The sequence below is a fragment of the Ceratotherium simum genome, chromosome 29 (assembly GCF_057802395.1).
Source record: "Ceratotherium simum simum isolate JZ-2026a chromosome 29, ASM5780239v1, whole genome shotgun sequence".
Lineage (NCBI taxonomy): Eukaryota > Metazoa > Chordata > Mammalia > Perissodactyla > Rhinocerotidae > Ceratotherium > Ceratotherium simum.
In genome coordinates, this window is record NC_141928.1 from 25,044,962 (window position 1) to 25,066,140 (window position 21,179).

At 39.4% G+C, this 21,179-nt stretch overlaps 1 protein-coding gene and 1 long non-coding RNA gene across 3 annotated transcripts in view; one reads left to right on the top strand and one right to left on the bottom strand.

The window, feature by feature from the left end:
- Nucleotides 1-21,179, top strand: part of SVEP1 (sushi, von Willebrand factor type A, EGF and pentraxin domain containing 1) — a 178,125-nt gene that overhangs the window by 101,005 nt on the left and 55,941 nt on the right. For both annotated transcript variants that reach the window (XM_087419320.1, XM_087419319.1), the window contains 9 exons: nucleotides 326-487; nucleotides 892-983; nucleotides 2,419-2,515; nucleotides 4,378-4,491; nucleotides 5,542-5,655; nucleotides 6,687-6,888; nucleotides 16,318-16,475; nucleotides 17,736-17,937; nucleotides 19,770-19,945. In XM_087419320.1, the coding sequence (XP_087275446.1) occupies nucleotides 326-487; nucleotides 892-983; nucleotides 2,419-2,515; nucleotides 4,378-4,491; nucleotides 5,542-5,655; nucleotides 6,687-6,888; nucleotides 16,318-16,475; nucleotides 17,736-17,937; nucleotides 19,770-19,945 (1,317 nt within the window). The remainder of the gene's footprint in view (nucleotides 1-325; nucleotides 488-891; nucleotides 984-2,418; nucleotides 2,516-4,377; nucleotides 4,492-5,541; nucleotides 5,656-6,686; nucleotides 6,889-16,317; nucleotides 16,476-17,735; nucleotides 17,938-19,769; nucleotides 19,946-21,179) is intronic.
- On the bottom strand, nucleotides 111-15,972 carry LOC147913230 (uncharacterized). Its single transcript, XR_015548955.1, has 3 exons — nucleotides 15,827-15,972; nucleotides 6,515-6,693; nucleotides 111-701 (listed from the first exon to the last, which is right to left on the bottom strand). It is a non-coding gene; the product is annotated as an uncharacterized LOC147913230 (long non-coding RNA).

Genomic DNA, 21,179 nt, shown 5'->3' on the forward strand with positions numbered 1-21,179 from the left:
CCTCAGCAAAAAAAAAAAAAAAAAAATCTTATTTAACTATTTGGGGTGATTTGGGAAATGCTTATGATACAATGTTAAGTGGAAAAATCAGAATACAATATTATGTGGCCAATTCTCATTTTTATTGATTTAACATGTGTTGTTAAAGACAGGGAGGACACAACAAAGCATTTATCTGCATGATAAAATGGTATGGGTATTAAATATGTGCAAGAGAATATATTAGCAATTCAGTGGCTTCCTTACAACCAAAGGTTAATGCACTTCTTTTAAATGTAGAGTATGTTGCTTCACATGCACAAATTATTTGTTTTTACTTTTGCAGTACCTTGTCCAGTGGGAGAATTCTCTCGTTCTGGGTTAATGCCCTGTTATCCATGTCCTCAAGACTACTACCAACCCAATCCAGGGAAATCCTTCTGCTTATCTTGTCCGTTTTATGGAACTACAACCATCACTGGCGCCAGATCCATCACAGATTGCTCCAGTAAGATGATACACTTCATTTCTTACATAATCCCGTGTTGGAGACTTTTGCTTAATCTTCATGGTAGTTTCAATTCTGAATATTACTATTTTCGGTGGATTTGGGTGTCTGGACTTGGTAAATTGTACTTTTGAGGCCTTTTGATGACAGTGACTCAAAGATGCTTCTTTTGAGAACGTCGAATGTGATAACTTCCAATTTTCTGTCTGCGACTCTGCAATATAATGACATATCCCATCCATCTCTAGGCTTTCTTTTTTCATATTACTAAAACAAAATATATATGACTTTACCCACTCTGAGAACCAGAATCTTGACCATAGTATTTAGACAGAGTGCACTTATTGGCAATATCTACTACACACTAATATGTTTTTCTAATGTTTTCCTGTTAATTTTATTAGGTTTTAGTTCAACTTTCTCAGCAGCAGAGGAAAGTATAGTGCCCCTTGCTTCTCCTGGGCATATCAAAAAGAAGTATGAAGTCAGCAGTCAGGCAAGTCCATTTTCTAAGTATAAAATTTTCTCTAGTGGAATGTTTGGAAAACAGTTTGTCATTATGCATGTCACACAGAGGAAAACTACAGAGCAGTTAAGTAATGAAGACTCATGAATATTATCAATGAATAATTATATTTACTTATGATAGGAACTTTCAAAAAATTCACCATTAGAAGTTCTAAGTACCCAAAATGGGAATTTTTCCCAGCAATGTCTGGCATAGAAAATGTGTAGATGGGGGGAGTCTTTTGATTCACTAATAATTAACACTTACCGCAAGCATAGCCTATCATTTGAGTAAGGGCATTTGGTTTAGCCAAAGGCCTTTTCTTATTGGCAAGAAGAGTTACTCAACTTTCATGAAAATTATTTAAATTTTTTTTCCAGCAAAAAAAAAAAATCATTTATTGGAATAAGGTATGGGTTTAAAAAATTTAAGAGGGGCCGGCCCGGTGGCATAGCGGTTAAGTTCGCACACTCTGCTCTGGCGGCCTGGGGTTTGCCAGTTCGGATTCTGGGCGTGGACCTATGCACCACTCGTCAAGGCATGCTGAGGCGGCATCCCACATACAGCAACTAGAAGGATGTACAACTATGACATACAACTATCTACTGGGGCTTTGGGGAGAAAAAAGGGAAAAAGGAGGAAGATTGGCAACAGATGTTAGCTCAGGGCCAATCTTCCTCAAAAAAAAAAGACAGACAGGGCTCCTGTCCCAAGCAGCTTAAAAAAAAACAATTAAGAATCATAACTCATGAACGTAACTAGATTAATTGTTTTCCATTTATTTTTATTAAAGACTAGTTAAGACCAATTATTTTAGTAGATTTAGCCATTACTCTGAATTCACCTTGCCCAATGTCATGATAAATTCCTTGGCTTGAAGTATTTTTAAGGAGGACAATGAGGTTATATTTCTTATTTCAACTTCCCACAGCCTCGTCCAAAGATACTAACTTGCAAGGGCTTCCTAAATCATATTTGAAGCTAAGCCTAGAGGACACAGAAATTTGTAAGAACCTCTAGATCAGTGACTACCAACCCTGGAGACATATTAGAATCCGCTGGCCAACTTTAAAAAATAATGATGCACAGATCCCACTCCCCAGAGATTCTGATTTCGCTGGTCTGAATTGGGGCCTTGTCCTTAGTACCCTTTTAAAACACCTCAAATGGAATCTAACGTGCAGCCAGCATTTAGAAACACAGCTTGGGTTTACCAGAACATCACTCACAAATAACATGTATTGTTTGTGCCCATATATGGCAGACACCAATGTCACGCAGGCAGCAATCCAGCCAGCTTGAGTAAACTCAAGGAAACAGTGACCAGCTGCCTAATATTGCAGACCTTCTAACTCCCTGGTCAAGACTGCTTTGAAATGAATAGTGTTTTGTCTCTGATAGATTTCTTTTCTGCCACTGGTAGGTTTTCCATGAATGTTTCTTAAACCCCTGCCACAGTAGTGGAACCTGCCAACAACTTGGGCGTGGTTACGTCTGTCTCTGTCCATCTGGATATACAGGTAACATAGAGGAATGCAAATTTTAATGGATTTTTCATATGAAATCATTGTGACTTGTGGTATCAAACTTCGGAATAAACCCTGTAAGATACATTAGACTGTATAAAAAGCACAAAAATTTGGTTGAACAAGATAAACAGAAAACAATATACATGTCTTACGCATGACTGTTTTCTTTGGGCACTTTGGAAGAAAAATAAAGAATCATTTTCTCTGTGAAAAAGTCACATCATAACACAATTTAACTTGGAATATGGTTCTGGAGGCCATGTCCAGGGTTTCATTATAACACAAATTAAATGCATGGCACTCAACATAGAACAGATTGTCTAGCATAAACGTTTTTAAATAAGCACCAGGTTCTCTCATTTGCTTCACACTAGTGGAATAGCTATGTGAATAGCTATGATTTGTTGCTTTGTTTTCTGGAAGCTATGCATAGAAAAACAATATGGCTTTGGACTTCATTATGTAAGAATTATGTTTTCTTGCAGTGTGGTTTATATTCCAGTTCAATGCAAAAATAAAATTTTTGAGGGGAAATGAACTCTATATAAAAATTGCAATTTATTAAAGATAATTCCCTGTTTTCTTCTAGAAATGCAGTTTTTGCATTTTTTTCAAATTTTGTGCAACCAACATGAAATGTTTTTAATGAGAAAAAATGGTATTTAAATAAAAGAATTCACCACAAAATAAGCAAAAGGAATGTTGGAAAGCAAAATATAGCCCAGGACTATCAAGAATACTGGCATTCTGGGGCTGGCCCTGTGGTGTAGCGGTTAAGTGCACACTCTCCGTTGCTGGCGGCCCGGGTTCGGATCCCGGGCGCGCCTCGATGCACCGCTTGTCAGGCCATGCTCTGGCGGCGTCCCATATAAAGTGGAGGAAGATGGGCACAGATGTTAGCCCAGAGCCAGTCTTCCTCAGCAAAAAGAGGAGGATTGGCGTGGATGTTAGCTCAGGGCTGATCTTCCTCACAAAGGAAAAAAAAAAGAATACTGGCATTCTACTTATTCCAGCTTGCTCGTGTGTGTGTGTGTGTGTGTGTGTGTGTCTGTGTATGTGTTTCAATTTTTATAAAAATATTTGTCCTGACATTTCATAAGAAATAATGGATCTTGTCCTAGAATTTTATAAATGAGTGGTGGTTGAGAAAGAGCGTAATATAGGACAGTGGTTCTCAGATTTTGATGTGCATCCGAATTATCTGGATGGCTTCTTAAAACACAGATTACTGGACCACAACCCCAGAATATCTGATTCTGTAGGTCTAGGGAAGGTCTGAAATGTGCATTTCTGTCACATTCCCAGGTGATTGCTGATTCTATTGGTCCAGGAGCCACACTTTTAGATCCCTTGGTGTAGAGGAAGAATGTGGGTATCTGGCAGAGCTAGTCCATACATAGCCCGTGTGCACCCGGTGGAAAGGTGCAGCCCCACTCCAGGACACCTGGCGTATGAGCTGAGATCTGGCAGGATTTAGCCCCACCCCCATCCCTCAGCCAAGGGGCCTTGGGAACAAGTATATATAGCTTTGTATTTGTCACTTTGAAATTAAACTAATTTCTGGCTCCATTCTCTGCTTCCAGGTCCCCATCTCCTACCCCTACTTCTAACTTGGAATCTTTTGCTATCTTTTATGTATCCTTATAAGGATATCTTAAATCAGTTTAGAAAGAGGCAGTACCTTCTTTAAATATGCAACTAGATGGTAGCACTTAATGAATATTGCCGTTTCCTTCACCACCACCATACCCTATAAATTCAGATTACTAGGATAATTACCTTTAAATGATCACGCTTCTGTTTCTGTGAATCCCTCTCTTTGATTGACCTTCAGTGTTTGGTCTGCATTTTAGGCTTAAAGTGTGAAATAGACATTGATGAATGCAGCTCGCTGCCATGCCTCAACAATGGAATTTGTAGAGACAGAGTTGGGGAGTTCGTCTGTGAATGCCCACCTGGTTACACAGGTAAGGGGAAAATTTTTTGTTTTTATAATATAAACCTTGGAATCATTAAAATTTCATTACTGAAGATCAAAACCACAATGAGATATAATCTCACCCCTATTAGAATGGCTATTATCAAAAAGACAAGAGACAATAGTACTGGCAAGGACATGGAGAAAAGGGAACCCTGTGCACTGTTAGTGGGGATGTAAACTGGTGCAGCCACTATGGAATACGGTATGGAGCTTCCTCAAACAATTAAAAATAGAACTACCATGATCCAGCAGTGCCACTTCTGGGTATCTATCTGAAGGAAAGGAAATCACTATCTCAAAGAGATATCTGCACCCCTGTGTTCACTGCAGCATTATTCACAATAGCCAAAATATGAAAACAACCTAAGTGTACATCAAGGGATGAATGGATAAAGAAAATATGATATATATTGCATATACATACACACACTGGAATATTATTCAGCCATAAAAGAGAAGGAAATCCTGCCATTTGCAACAACATGTATGAAACTTGAGGGCATTATGCTACATGAGATAAGTCAGATAAAGACATATACTGTATGTTCTCAATTATATGTGGAATCTAAAAAAGCCAAACTCATAAAAACAGAGAGTAGAATGGTGGTTGCCAGGGCCTGGAGGGTGGGGGTATTGGGGATATGTTGTTTAAGGGTACAGATCTGCTACTAGTAGATAGTTCAGTCATATTTAAGGACTCCAGGAATAAACTCAACAAAGGGGTGAACAACTAGCAAACAAATAATACAATAAAATTTTTTAAACAAAATCACACTTATCTTCTTAATTTAAAAAATGGCTAGATGTTCATCGTTGTCACTTTCTATTGCACGCTGAAAATGTCAGATTGCTTGCTAACAAATTTTTGCAGTTCATAAAATGGAAGAAAACATTGTATTTCAATATATTTGGCAAAGAGCAAAATTTTTCACAAACATGTTAGTCATGATTTCTAGTTGTTCGGTTCTTATACCCCCAACTTGCTTGAAAACTGTTAGTCTTATATTCCTTTCAAATATTCTGTGATTCTTTGCAGGTCAACTGTGTGAAGAAAATATAAATGAGTGTAGCTCCAATCCTTGTTTAAATAAAGGAACCTGCGTGGATGGCTTGGCTGGCTATCGCTGCACATGCGTGAAAGGATACATAGGTGAGATATTTCCATTCTTCCTACATTTTCTTAAAGTTCTGTAAAGCACTACAGATTATTACATTTACTAACATTATGTATGTTAACATTCCTTTTCTGATTTTATAACTATGCTATGATTATATAAGAGAAAGTCCTTATTTTTTAAGAAATTTACACTGAAGTATTTAGAGGTAAAAGGGCATCAGATCTACAATTTACTCTCCAACAGTCCAAAAAAAATAATGTGTGTGTGTGTGTGTGTGTGTGGAGAGAGAGAGAGAAACAGAAAGAGACAGAGAAGATAAGAGCTTATATACTAAGACAAACATTTGAGAAGGGACGGAAGATATAAATCATGTAAGATCGTATTGCAAATGGAGGCAAAATTAATATGGCTAAAAAAAGATATACTTAATTGATAAGGAGGAAATCCAAGAAAGAATATGGCCAGTGGAGAAAAGAGGCAAAGTTGAAGAAACAGGAAAATTTTGAACTAAATTTGCTAGTTTTATTTTTTAACGTTAGTTAGATGTCCATTACTAATCTTAGTTTCAGAAAGAGGTAAGATAAAAAGAGCAGATTATCAAGGGGCGGCCCCATGGCATAGTGGTTAAGTTCAACACGCTCTGCTTTGACAGCCCAGGTTCATGGGTTCGGATCCTGGGCGCGGACCTAGACCACTCATCAGCCATGCTGTGGCGGTGACCCGCATACAAAATAGAGGAAGATGGGCACAATTGTTAGCTCAGGGCTAATCTTCCTTGAGCACAAAAAGAGCGAGGTTGGAAACGGATGTTAGCTCAGGGCAAATCTTCCTCAGCAAAAAAAAAAAAAAAAAGAGCAGATTATCAAAATGCAGAGACCTAAAATGACTTACAAAAGCTAGTGCTCATTAAAGAATGGATCTCAAACCAGTTTGATAGGCCAGTGGCTCTGCAGCCTCCATTCCAGTCCTTTAGAAGCAGCATCCTCCAAGAAGTCAGCAATTGGATCACAGTTTTCCCAAGGGATTAACATTTGGGCTCTTTCTCTTCCTCGTCCATCCCCAGGCCCGCACTGCGAAACAGAAGTCAATGAATGCCAGTCAAGTCCGTGCTTAAATAATGCAGTCTGTGAAGACCAGGTTGGGGGGTTCTTGTGCAAATGCCTGCCTGGATTTTTGGGTACCCGGTGTGAAAAAAACATAGATGAGTGTCTCAGTCAACCATGCAAAAATGGAGCTACCTGTAAAGATGGTGCCAATAGCTTCAGGTAAAAGACTAAGTCTGGTTCTTTCCACTATTTCTATTTTCTTAACTATCTAGTGATCCTGCAGTCTTTGTAGAGTATTATTTTGAGTCCCAAGTCAGTCATTCCTAAATGCTGTCCCAAGAATAGGCTGCAGTAGAATCTCCCCACCACCTGAGATTCTGATTCACTAAGTCTAAGGTAGAGTCTGTAATTTTAAAATAGGCAACCTGTATGCTTCAAGTTCCCCAGTGATTCTGATGCACAGCCAGGTTTGAGAACCACTGTTCTGTCCTTGGGAAGTCATAAAAGATGAAAGGAAATACAATTACACAGAAGCACTAGACAGAAGTCATATTTTTAAATGTTTTATATTTTAGCTGAAGTGTTCACAGTAGCTAAAATCAAAAGGAATTGTGCGATCATACTTTCACAGTGCCAATTTACATTCTATGTTCATGGTTTTCAAACATTTTTCTTAGTTTAGTTTGGTTTGGGTCAAAAGAAATCTAACATGACTGTAAACAAAATAATAAAAGCTAAGTTTTTGTGGTTGAAAATAGTAGTGTTTGGTGGGGGAGAAAGACAGTGTTTTCCTGAGGCAGCTCTTCGGATGCCAGTAGAGTATGGTTTGAAAACCAGCATTCTCTGTCATCACTATGAAGTCTGCACTATGCCATCCTCTTCCCCTTGCAGGATCAGTGGCTCCTGCAGCATATAAGACAGTCTGGGCTTGCTTGCAGAATCTTAGGAAACATTATTGTCCTTAATATGCTGTTGGTTCGATAAGTTTACAAAAGTTAAAAGAAAAAAGTCTACCCCAGTTGCAACACTTCCCAGTCCCATTCTAGTTCAGCCCCCTTCCATTACCGTTCCCCAACAAGGCTTTTTATCCTCAGTATTGGAAATGAGGTCTTATCAGTGTAGCATCATTTTCCCATGGGCTCTTGACATCTTCTGACATATAGCACCTAACCGTAGGCAATGAGAAATTTCCAGATGAATAACAAGAGTTCCCAGTTCTCCCCAGGGTCCAAAATAATTGATGAATACCAAATTTCTCTAAATCCTAACTAGTGGAAAGATGAAGGTAAACCCTCCTAATTCAAAAGGAATGTAAGTTGTCACCAAAGTGAACTATTTCATAGACAAAGGTAATGGAGTGCTGTAATGATATCAAACATGGGAAGATAAAGAAGAGTGAAATTCCAACTAAAACAGATTTACCATCAAATTCAGAGAACTCAGTAAAGATCCCCTCCAATTCCAAATGAGATTTTCTTTTAAACCCCAAACACCATTTATTCATATTAGTCACTTTTAGGCCGGTATCAAAGAGGTTCCCATATAAGTGTGCTGGTAACTATATTAACTACCATTTATTAGACAGGTCCTTTTTAATTGAAAAACTATTTCAGACATGCAGAAAATTGCAAAGATTAATAAAAGTCTTGAACTGATCACTGTAATTATGTAAATTACTATAATTATCAAACCTTAGCATTTTGCCATATTTGATTACGTCTTTTGTTTCAAAGAAATGAGTTCTAAAAATAGATTTGGATTACCTCCAACACACACACACACACACACACACACACACACACACAGAGACCTTCTTCCCCAGTGGTAACCACTGTCCTGAAGTTAGTGTATATTTTTCTCATTCAGGATTTATATTTTACTACATATATGATTCCATAAACAGTACATAGTATAGTTTTACATATTATATAAGTGGTATCATACTATGTATATCCTTTGTGATTTGTTTTTTTTTCCACTCAACATTATATATTATCAAAGTTGATACATTTGGCTCTAGTTTATTCATTTCAACTGCTGATTAGTATTCCACTGCATGATTATACCATGGATTATTTTTCCATTTTCCTCTCCACAAACATGTAGAATGATGCTGTTATGAACATTCGTTACATTGTCCTTGTGTACCTGTGCAGTGATCTCCTAGAGTACATAACTAGAAATGGAGATAGAGGGTCTAGGAATGCAGAGTGCTCAACTTCCCTTGAAATGATGAAATTATAGTTCTACTCACTGTATAAGATTTCCTACTTCAAAACACCCTTGTCAACATTTGACATCATCAGATATATTTTCCATTCTGATGGGTTTACGTGGTTTGTTGCAGACCACAGAGACTGTATGGCATACTGATTAAGAACAAGGCACTATACTGGGTTCAAAATCCTACTCCACCACTTAGTAACAAGAGGGCTTAGGCAAATTACTTAAACTCTGTGAGCCAAGTTTGCTCATCTGTAAAATGGGAATAATAATAATATTACTTCATTGTTATAAAGATTGTATTAATATATGTAAAACCTTTAGAATAGCTTGTGACTTTTTATATTTTTTCCTGGCACTTCTATGGGGAGAGAAACTCCCAATGTGTGAATAATACTTTACCTTGACCAGAACTACTTTCTACTCTCTTTTTGCTACTACAGCATTTATTTATTTTTTTTAATTTTTTATTTAACATTGGTTTATAACATGGTATAAATTTCAGGTGTACATCATTATACTTCTATTTCTGCATAGATTACATCACGTTCACCACCCAAATACCAATCACAACCCATCACCACACACATGTGCCGAATTAGCCCTTTCGCCCTCCCTCCTCCCCCCTTCCCCTCTGGTAACCACCAATCCAATCTCTGACTCTACGTGTTTGTTTATTGTTGTTATTATCTACTACTTACTGAAGGAAATCACACGGTATTTGACCTTGTCCCTCTGACTTATTTCGCTTTGCATAATACCCGAAATGTCCATCCATGTTGTCACAAATGGCTGGATTTCATCGTTTCTTATGGCTGAGTAGTATTCCATTGTGTATATATACCACATCTTCTTTATCCATTGGTCCTTTGATGGGCACTTAGGTTGCTTCCAAGTCTTGGCTATTGTGAATAACGCTGCAATGAACACAGGGGTGCATGTATCTTTATGCAATGGTGTTTTCAAGTTCTTTGGATAAATACCCAGCAGTGGAATAGCTGGATCATATGGTAGTTCTATCCTTGATTTTTTGAGGAATCTCCATACTGTTTTCCATAGTGGCTACACCAGTTTGCACTCCCACCAGCAGTGTATGAGAGTTCCCTTCTCTCCACATCCTCTCCAACACATGTTGTTTCCTGTCTTGTTAATTATAGCCATTCTGACGGGTGTGAGGTGATATCTCATTGTAGTTTTGATTTGCATTTCCCTGATAGTTAATGATTTTGAACATCTTTTCATGTGTCTGTTGGCCATCTGTATATCTTCTTTGGAGAAATGTCTGTTCAGGTCTTTTGCCCATTTTTTAATTGGGTTGTTAGTTTTTTTGTTGTTGAGATGCATGAGTTCTTTATATATTTTGGAGATTAAGCCCTTATCAGATGTATGGTTTGCAAATATCTTCTCCCAATTTTTAGGTTGTCTTTTTGTTTTGTTGATGGTTTCCTTTGCTGTGCAGAAGCTTTTTAGTTTGATGTAGTCCCAGTTGTTTATTTTTTCTATTGTTTCTCTTGCCCGGTCAGACATGGTGCTTGAAAATATGTTGCTAAGACCGATGTTGAAGAGCGTACTGCCTATGTTTTCTTCTAGAATTTTCATAGTTTCAGGTCTTACATTCAAGTCTTTAATCCATTTGGAGTTAATTTTTGTGTATGGTGTAAGGTAAGGGTCTACTTTCATTTTTTTGCATGTGGTTATCCAGTTTTCCCAACACCATTTGTTGAAGAGACTTTCTTTTCCCCATTGTATGTTCTTGGCTCCTTTGTCAAAGATTAGCTGTCCATAGATGTGTGAGTTTATTTCTGGGCTTTCGATTCTATTCCATTGATCTGTGTGTCTGTTTTTGTGCCAGAACCATGCTGTTTTGGTTACTATAGCTTTGTAGTATACTTTGAAATCAGGGAGTTTGATACTTCCAGCTTTGTTCTTTTTTCTCAGGATTCCTTTACTTATTCGGGGTCTTTTGTTGTTCCATATAAATTTTAGGATTCTTTGTACTATTTCTGTGAAAAATGTTGTTGGAACTTTGATAAGGATTGCATTGAATCTATAGATTGCTTTAGGAAGTATGGACATCTTAACTATGTTAATACTTCCAATCCAAGAGCATGGAATATCTTTCCATTTATTTGTGTCTTCTTCAATTTCTTACAGCAATGTTTTATAGTTTTCTGTGGACAGATCTTTCACCTCTTTGGTTAAGTTTATTCCTAGGCATTTTATTCTTTTTGTTGCAATTGTAAATGGGATGGTATTCTTAATTTCTCTTTATGCTACTTCGTTGTTAGTGTATAGAAATGCAACTGATTTTTGTATGTTGATTTTGTATACTGCAACTTTACCATATTCGTTTATTACTTCTAAAAGTTTTCTGGTGGATTCTTTAGGGTTTTCTTTATATAAAATCATGTCATCTGCAAATAGTGACAGTTTCACTTCTTCCTTTCCAATTTGGATCCCTTTTATTTCTTTCTCTTGCCTGATTGCTCTGGCTAGGACTTCCAATACTATGTTAAATAGGAGTGGTGACAGTGGGCATCCTTGTCTGGTTCCTGTTCTTAGAGGGATAGCTTTCAGTTTTTCACCATTGAGGATGATATTAGCTGTGGGTTTGTCATATATGGTCTTTATTATGTTGAGGTACTTTCCTTCTATCCCCATTTTATTCAGAGTTTTTATCATAAATGGATGCTGTATCTTCTCAAATGCTTTCTCTGCATCCATTGAGATGATCATGTGATTTTTATTCTTCATTTTATTAATGTGGTGTATCACGTTGATTGATTTGCGAATGTTAAACCATCCCTGCATACCTGGAATAAATCCCAGTTGAGCATGGTGTATAATCTTTTTAACGTATTGTTGTATGCGATTTGCTAGTATTTTGTTGAGGATTTTTGCATCAATGTTCATCAGTGATATTGGCCTGTAATTTTCTTTTTTTGTGTTGTCCTTGTCTGGTTTTGGTATCAGGGTAATGTTGGCTTCGTAGAATGGGTTAGGGAGCTTCCCCACCTCCTCAATTTTTTGGAAGAGTTTGAGAAGGATAGGTATTAAGTCTTCTTTCAATGTTTGGTAGAATTCACCAGGGAAGCCGTCTGGTCCTGGACTTTTATTTTTGGGGATGTTTTTGATTACTGTTTCGATCTCCTTACTGGTGATTGGTCTATTCAAATTCTCTACTTCTTGATCCAGTTTTGGAAGGTTGAATGATTCTAAGAATTTATCCATTTCTTTCAGATTGTCGAATTTGTTGGCATATAGCTTTTCATAGTATTCTCTTATAATCTTTTGTATTTCTGAGGTGTCTGTTGTAATTTCTCCTCTTTCATTTCTGATTTTACTTATTTGTGCCTTCTCTCTTTTTTTCTTGGCGAATCTAGCTAAAGGTTTGTCAATTTTATTTATCTTTTCAAAGAACCAGCTCTTGGTTTTATTAATTTTTTCTATTGTTGTTTTGGTCTCTATTTCATTTATTTCTACTCTGATTTTTATGATTTCCCTTCTTCTACTGATTTTGGGCTTTGTTCTTCTTTTTCCAGTTCTTTTAGGTGCATTGTTAGATTGTTTATTTGAGATTTTTCTTGTTTGTTGAGATAGGCCTGTATTGCTATAAACTTCCCTCTTAGAACCGCTTTTGCTGTATCCCATAAATTCTGGCATGTCATATTTTCATTTTCATTTGTCTCCGGGTAATTTTTGATTTCTTCTTTGATTTCTTCATTGACCCAGTCATTGTTCAGTAGCATTTTGTTTAATCTCCACGTGTTTGTGGCTTTTCTGATTTTCTTCCTATAGTTGATTTCTAGTTTCATACCGTTGTGGTCAGAAAAGATGCTTGGTATTATTTCAATCTTCTTAAATTTATGGAGACTTGTTTTGTGGCCTAATATGTGATCAATCCTGGAGAATGTTCCATGTGCATTTGAAAAGAACGTGTGTTTTTCGGTTTTTGGATGGCATGCTCTGTATATATCTACTATGTCCCTCTGTTCTAGTGTGTCCTTTAAGGCCAATGTTTCCTTATTGATCTTCTGTTTGGATGATCTATCCGTTGGTGTAAGTGGAGTGTTAAAGTCCACTACTATTATTGTGTTACTGTCTATTTCTGTTGTTATGTCTGTTAATAATTGCTTTATATATTTAGGTGCACCTACATTGGGTGCATAGATATTTACAAGTGTTATATCCTCTTGTTGGATTGTTCCCTTGATCATTATGTAATGCCCTTCTTTGTCTCTTTTTACAGTTTTTGTTTTAAAGTCTATTTTGTCTGATATGAGTACTGCTACCCCAGCTTTCTTTTCATTGCCATTTGCATGGAGTATCTTTTTCCATCCCTTCACTTTCAGTTTGTGAGTGTCTTTAGGTCTGAAGTGTGTCTCTTGTATGCAGCATATATATGGGTCTTGTTTTTTTATCCATTCAGCCACCCTATGCCTTTTAATTGGAGCATTTAGTCCATTGACATTTAAAGTAGCTATTGATAAGTATGTACTTACTGCCATTTTTTAACTTTTGTTTTTCTCAGTGTTTTAGTAGTCCTTCTCTGTTCCTTTCTTCTTCTATACAGAATTGATGGTCTCTTTAGTTTGACCTCTGTCTGAAAGCTCTACTCTTTAACTCCTCTCCTCCTTCATGTTTTTGATATCATATCTAACCTCTTTTTTGTGCATTTGTATCCATTACATTCTTATCATGGAAATAGATAATTTTTCCTATTTGTGGTCTTCTCTTTTCCCCTTAAGTCAGTCCCTTTAACATTTCTTGTAGCACTGGTTTCTTGGTGACAAACTCCTTTAATTTTTGCTTGTCCTGGAAATTTTTGATCTCTCCTTCCATATTGAATGATAACCTTGCTGGGTAGAGTATTCTTGGCTGTAAGGTTTTTCCTTTTAGCACTTTAAATATATCTTGCCACTCTCTTCTAGCCTGTAAGGTTTCTGCTGAGAAGTCAGCTGACAGCCTTATGGGGTTTCCTTTGTATGTAACTTGACTTTCTCTTGCGGTTTTTAGGATTCTCTCTTTATCTTTAATTCTGGACATTTTGATTATGATGTGTCTTGGTGTGGGCCTCTTTGGATTTATCTTGTTTGGGGCTCTCTGTGGTTCTTGTACCTGGATGTCTGTTTCCTTCCTTAGGTTAGGGAAGTTTTCATCTACTATTTCTTGAAATAGATTCTCTGCCCCTTTGTCTCGCTCTTCTCCTTCCGGGACACCTATAACACGGATGTTAGTGCACTTGATGTTGTCCCAGAGGTCCCTTAGACTGTCCTCACTCTTTTTAATTCTTTTCTGTTTTACCTGTTCAGCTTGGGTAATTTCTTCTAGTCTTTCGTCCAGCTCGCAGATCCGTTCTTCTGTATCCTCTACTCTGCTTTTGAGTCCCTCTAGTGAGTTTTTCATTTCCAGTATTGTATTCATCATTTCTGATTGGTTCTTTTTTATATCTTCCATTTCTTTGTTGACATTCTCACTGCGTTCATCTATTCTTCTCCCCACATCAGTGAGCATCCTTAACACTCTTTGTTTGAACTCTTTGTCAGGTAGGTTGCTCATTTCTATTTCACTTAGTTCCTTTTCTGGGGTTTTGTCCTGTTCCCTTACTTGGAATGTATTCCTTTGCCTCCTCATTTTGCCTCTTTCCCTGAGCTTGTGTCTACGTATTAGGTAGGTCAGCTACGTCTCCTGCTCTTGGATAGGTGACCTTATGTAAGTGATGGCTTAGGAGTCCTGCAGTGTGCTTCCCTCAGTTCTCAATGTTCCAGGGGTGACCCCTATGTGGGCTATGTGTGTCCTTCTGTTGTGGCCTGTTTGCTCTCCCTGTAGGCACCCAGGGAGGCCGAGTTATGCTCCTGGCCAGCTGTTGTAATGCTCAGCTGCTTGTAGTTGTTGTGGGCCCTTCAGTCTCTTTATCAGGTGTGGGGAGCCCCAGCACAGTAGGCTGAAAGATCTAATACTACATTTGTGTTGCAGTATTTCTTTTAAGCGAGTAGGCCCCCAGGGTGGCAGGTTGTTAGGCTCAGGGGCTTACAATTGCTATAAGCCTCCAGCCTTTAGGTCTCTTGCCAGCTCTCTGAGGACTGCAGCTGGGTGGGGCTGGCCTCAGGCACAGGAGCACCCAATTGTTTCAGTCTTTGGAAGACTTTTGGGGCAAACCCCCTATGTGGGTCTTTGAGAAGCACAAGTCTTCTGGAGCTGACAAGCCCTGCCGCCCACAGGTCCACACACACAGTCAACACAGTCCTGCCCCATGTGCGTGCCCCAACCTCCCGAAGCGGACCCAGTCTCTCCACGGCGGGAGCCCCACACACTCCACCACCCCCCCACACTCTCCACCTGCTCCTTCTTGTGCACGCCCTGCCCCACTGAAGTCAGTTGCCAGGCAGCAGAGAATCCAGTCACCAATCTATGCAGGCCCACAAGTTGCCTGAGGGCTTGTTGTTGGGTGGGGCCAGTCTCTAGGGTGGGCTGCCTGCCCTGGCTGAGCTGGATTAAATCGGTGCTCTAGCGGGTGGGGCAGACCCTGGGCTAGCAGGCCTCACTGAGAACTCCAACGGCGTCTGTGTCAGCATGCCCACACCAGGCCACAACAATGGCCGCCGCCAAAGTCCCAGTCCCTGGAGAGGTCTCACCCCTCACCGAGATGCACTCAGGGCCTATTAGGTGAGTCTCTTTTCACCAAAGCACTGTGCACCTTTCTTTCTGGTGATTTTAGGTTGCTTTCTGAAATGGGTACGTTTGCATGTGGGCCCTTTAAGAGCCAGTTTTAATTTCTTTGTGAACCAGGTTTTCTGGGGGTGCTCCCCAAGGTTTTAGTAGCAGGCACAGTCAGATATTCTGCCACTCGTCTGGATTGTCCTGGGTCCACAAAATGCCCACAGCGGGGGCGCTCCCCGGCTCAGGGCCCCGCGCCTCCAGGGAGGCTGCGTACCTGTGAGCTGCTCCCGGCGGCCGTGACGCTGGCGGCTTGTGAAGGCGGCGTTTTTCCTCTCCAGAAGGGAGTCTCTCCCTCTTCCACCTCAGTTAGGATTGTCCGTTGTTGCAGGAGTTCCTCTTATCCAGTTTTCAGTTCTGTCTCAGGGGTAATTTTTCCACGAGTAGTTGTAAATTGGCTGTGTCCGCGGGAGGAGGTGAGTTCAGAGTCTGCCTACGCCGCCATCTTGACTTCCTCTCCGTCACAACTGCTTTTTTTTTTTTACTACAGCATTTCTAATACGTGCTGTATATTAGATCATCTCAATAGGTTTAATTAGATGAACTAAAAAAAGTAACTGACAGTCAAAGCACTGTTTTGTTGTGGAAAATATGCTTCAGCATTTCAATTTTCAAAGTCTTTTGAGACAATGTTGTCATAATTGGGCACCTTGTTCTAACGCCTTTCTGCAACTGTTCTCATCGTCACAACATTTTGTTTTCTTTCAGGTGCCAGTGTGCAGCAGGCTTCACGGGGCCTCACTGTGAATTGAACATCAATGAATGTCAGTCCAACCCATGTAGAAATCAGGCCACCTGTGTGGATGAATTAAACTCATACAGTTGTAAATGTCTGCCAGGATTTTCAGGGAGCAGGTGTGAAACAGGTATATATGAGCTCAGTGTTATTAATAACAATACCAAACATAGTGATATAATAACAATGTCGATTTTTGCTCCAAGCACTGCCTATATACCAAAAACTATGCTAAACATTTTGTACTTATTTCATCTTCACAGCATTCAATAGATTAGGCGATGTTTTATTATCCCCAGTAATCCAGGTGACGAAATTGAAGCTTAGAGATGTGAGGGGGAAATGGAGAAAACTGAATTTAGCAGAACTCTTCACATTCTTTGTTGTTAGTGCCATCGAGTCGATTCTGACACCTAGTGACCCTGTGTACAACAGAGCGAAACCCTGCCCATCTTTTTGTGCCATCCTGTCACCTTCTAGCACTATATCACACAGTGCTCTGCTGCTAGGATTTTCATAGGGTTTTCATGGCCAGTTTTTTTGGAAGTGGGTGGCCAGGTCCTTCTTCCTAGTCTGTCTTAGTCTGGAAGCTCTGCTGAAACCTGCCCACCAGAGGTGACCCTGCTGGTATTTGAACTACTGGTGGCATAGCTTTCAGCATCATAGCCACAGGCAACCACCACAGAATGACAGCCAACAGATGGGTGGTGTGGTTCCCTGACCAGGGAAATGAACATGGGCTATGGCAGTGAGAGCACCGAATCTTAACTGCTGACCGCCAGGGCTGGCTTCTATATGTTCAGAAACGACACTTTGGTAAGCTCCTTGATTTAAGAGATCAGAATCTGTGGACATGTGTGAGAATCGATGCTAACTTGCTTTCTCAGGGCACTGGAGTCTTTTAGTTTGGCTGTAGGACTTTTGTTTTATTGAGTGAGGTATGCAGAATTGGGGCAGAGCTGGATTGCTCATGAAATAGAGAAGAGCCAGAGCCCTAAGAAAGGATGGAATGTTGCCCTTGCAGTTACCCTCCTTCTCTCCTGCAACATCAGTTTCTTGCCCTACCGAGTCATTCCCATCAGCATACAGACATGCTTTAGTGTCTCCCATCCTTAATAACTTCCCAGTCCCACCTCTCCCTCCAACTACTCCCTGTTTCTCTGCTTCCTTTCGCTAGCAAGTGCTTTTCCTGTCTTAGATACTCACTGGTTATTTTATTTAAAAGAATATGTTATATATTTTGTACATAATATGTATTTAGTTTTGAGACTGCTCCTCAGATCGTCGTATTTGCTGAAATGAGCTTCTTTGACAACAGTACTGCTTACCTTAGACAATTGAAAAATACTTCTCAAGTGCCGTGGTCTGCCACTTTTCGTATTTATTGCAGAACAGTCTACAGGTTTTAACCTGGATTTTGAAGTTTCTGGTATCTATGGTTACGTCATGCTGGACGGCGTGCTTCCATCTCTCCGTGCTGTGACCTGCACGTTCTGGATGAAATCCTCTGACACCACCAACTACGGAACACCCATCTCCTATGCACTTGAGAATGGCAGTGACAATACCTTCCTCCTGACTGATTATAATGGGTAAGCAGATGTGTCAGGCACTGAGTTAATGGGGGGTGGGGGGGGCGGGGTGATCAGGTGCTCCAGCAGGACAGCAGGGTGACAATCATCAAAGAGAGCATCTTGACAAGTTTTCTAAGAAGGCAAAGTTTTAGTGATAAGACTTTATACACATATTGTGTTTTGCTATTTACTAAGTATTTTCTTGGTATTTTACTAAGTACTAGTATTTACTAAGTATGTCATTTGATCTTCACAATGACCTGAGGAACTAGTGCCCGTTTTACATATAGTAAAACAAAGTTTCTGAAAAAGAAACGAAATGATTTGCCCAAAATCTCACACTCTAGGAGTGGCAGAGTCTCAAACTCTGACTCTTAACACTGGCCTCCTTCTTTTATATCTCAGGTCCTCCAAGGGTCAAGGGATTTCACTGACACTGTTGACCCATGGGAGACACATATATTGAATAGTGATCAGTCTGCAAATTTAGATGTGCAAGATGACATTTCTTTCTTTCTTTTTGGCTCAATTAATTCCAACTGCAGAGTCCCATCCCCCTGGGCTGTCAAGAAAGTCACCCTCAGTTGTTTCTCTGTTTTCTTTCACTACTGAGTGCTTTTCCTGTCTCAGAGTCTCACAGATAATCTAAAACCCAGAGTTTTGCTAAAGATCCACAGACTTGGACAGAACTTCTATCATTGGTCATCTGTCCACACTGCTTATCACTGAGCTGTCCACTGCCTCAGCCTCTGTGGTCCCTTCAGAACCGCTGCTCTTTGATACATGTGGAATCCTTGGTAAGGCTGAGGATTTATACCTTCAATCTAGATAGATTTTGTGGTGCACTGCGTGGCCTTTTCCTCTCAGATGTGCCCAAATTTGTGGCCTGTTGCTACTGAGCAGGTTGTAGGCCTCAGAGACCCACTGAGCTCCCTTTCCTCTCCTCAGTCCAGTGGACTCTCACTACTCTGGTGGAGATCTCCCCATTCTCAAACCCTATTCTTCTTAGTGGACTTGAGCTTTCAGAAGCAAAACCCAAGAAATTTGCAAAAACCTCACCTGAGGCAAAATATACATAAAGGGAGAACCTGTTGCCTGCTTGAGTAGGGGGAGGAAAATGGGAAAATGCAGAGGGGATACAATTATAAAAAAAAAATTTTTTTCATAAACATCTTCAAATAGGGGCTGAGAAGATGCTGCAAAGGAATTCAATGAATTCTTATCTTCCTCATCAGTTTTCCCTGATCTTTTCTTCTTCTCTGTTTGCTTTTGAAGATATTTCCCTTTAAACTGCTTATTATCTTTGACATTTCCCCAAATGACATGGTTGTTGGAACCCTCTTGTGGTTCACCACCTTTGTTTAGTTCCAATTATTCTTTTATTTGAATTGACATATTTTATCTGCGACTGCTTTGGCAACCGAGAGACAGAACTTACTTTCTTTGAGACTTCTGAAGTTTGTTCCTGGTCTTAGGAACATGCGTTCTAGAGGAAGAAAACCAGTCTGACGTTTGTGCAACTCACATTACTTCCATTCTTGACTCACTCTCTCCAGAAGAGACAGTTGGTGAATTATCTCAAACTGGACCGACTTCTCTCAGCTCATCTTAAGACTTTTGTACCCCTCAGTGTTTAAGAAACACAAACAGTTTTCAGTGAGCTACCATAAAGTGTCATTAGTAAATTAAATCCGCTTCTATGAAATATGACCAAATGGAGAAAAAAAGTAATGTGTTTACACGAAGTGATTTACCCACAAAAAAAGGAAAAGAAGAAAAGTAGTAACATGCCCCACAGATGGGATTACGACATATAACTGATGACTGTATCCCCTGGAATCTCTCCGCAGCTGGGTTCTTTATGTGAATGGCAAGGAAAAGATAACAGACTGTCCGGCCGTGAATGATGGCAGCTGGCATCATATTGCAATCACTTGGACAAGTACTGATGGAGCCTGGAAAGTCTATATTGATGGGAAATTATCTGACGGTGGTGTGGGCCTTTCTATTGGTTCGGCCATACCTGGTATGTCTTAGCAAAAGGAATATAATTCTGTTAGATGCTAGAGGTCATGGTACTTAGATGAAAATCGAGTTTGCTAGCTTTGTTGTCTTTGGTTTTAGACAAACATCAACAGTTATCTCCCATTTACTACCTCCTGATTATCCAGACTGTGAATTATTAGGAACTTTCTCCTAGTTGAGCTGTGTGACTGTCTGTGTAAGAAATGCCTTTGGGGATCTATACTGAGACTGCTAAGAAGCGTGCTGAACTAACAATGGGTGGTTACTGAACTGCCTTCCAAGGAGGAGATGAAATGCTAGTGTGTTTTGTTTTAGGTTGTAGGTTCTGTTTTGTGATAAGTGTACACAGCATACGAGTATATCCAGCATAGAGGCTGGAGCACTGCTGATAGCTATCCATTTTTATGACCTTTTTCTAGTAGACCTCAAACTCTCTTCTAAAAACAGTTTTAAAAAATTATTCAGAGAGTTTTAGTTAGAAGGAATGCAAAAGTATTAGGCAACCCAGCGTTCTCAGCATTGTACGTGCAATAAGCTTGCTCTATCTAGATCCTTCTATGGCATATGTCATATGAGGAGGAATGGTTGGCAGTGCCCTGTAGTAAATAAGGAAACTTTAAAAGTGTTTCAACAGGAAGCAGCATTATCAGGTAGTGGTTCCTTTTTGTGTTTAATTTAGAGTGTTCTTGTTTTCAGTGTCTCTTCTCTGGGTGGTGGGATTGCAGGTGGCTTTTATTTTCTTCTTTATTCTTTTCTGAAGAATATGGAAATACAGAATAAAGAAAATAATTCTTTATTATTTTGATAATGAACATATATTTTGTTTATGGCAAAAAAAAGAGCATTTCTGTCTTTCAAAAAAATTAAACTCTGATAGAAGAGTGAAAAGTAGGTTAAAAGAATAGGAAAATAAAACAAGGAAGCTATAATAGTAGCCACCAAGACGATGGTTGTCTAACCACAGCTGTAAGAATGAATTACAGTCCATCAATATGGCAAAGCTCCAATTGACAGAGTTTAGTGAATGATTGGCTTTAGTTTGGGTAATCAGATTTATTGAAGAGTCTGTTGGCTGAGGTAGGAATTCTAGGGAAAGGACAATTAAGCAGAGCAGGGGTTAAAGGTGGGGAAAGATTCTGTATTTGCTTTTAGACGTATTGAGTTTGAAATCTCTGTTGGAATTCTAATCACAGGAATACCTACAGCTAAAAACATAGATCAATGCCACTTTATAT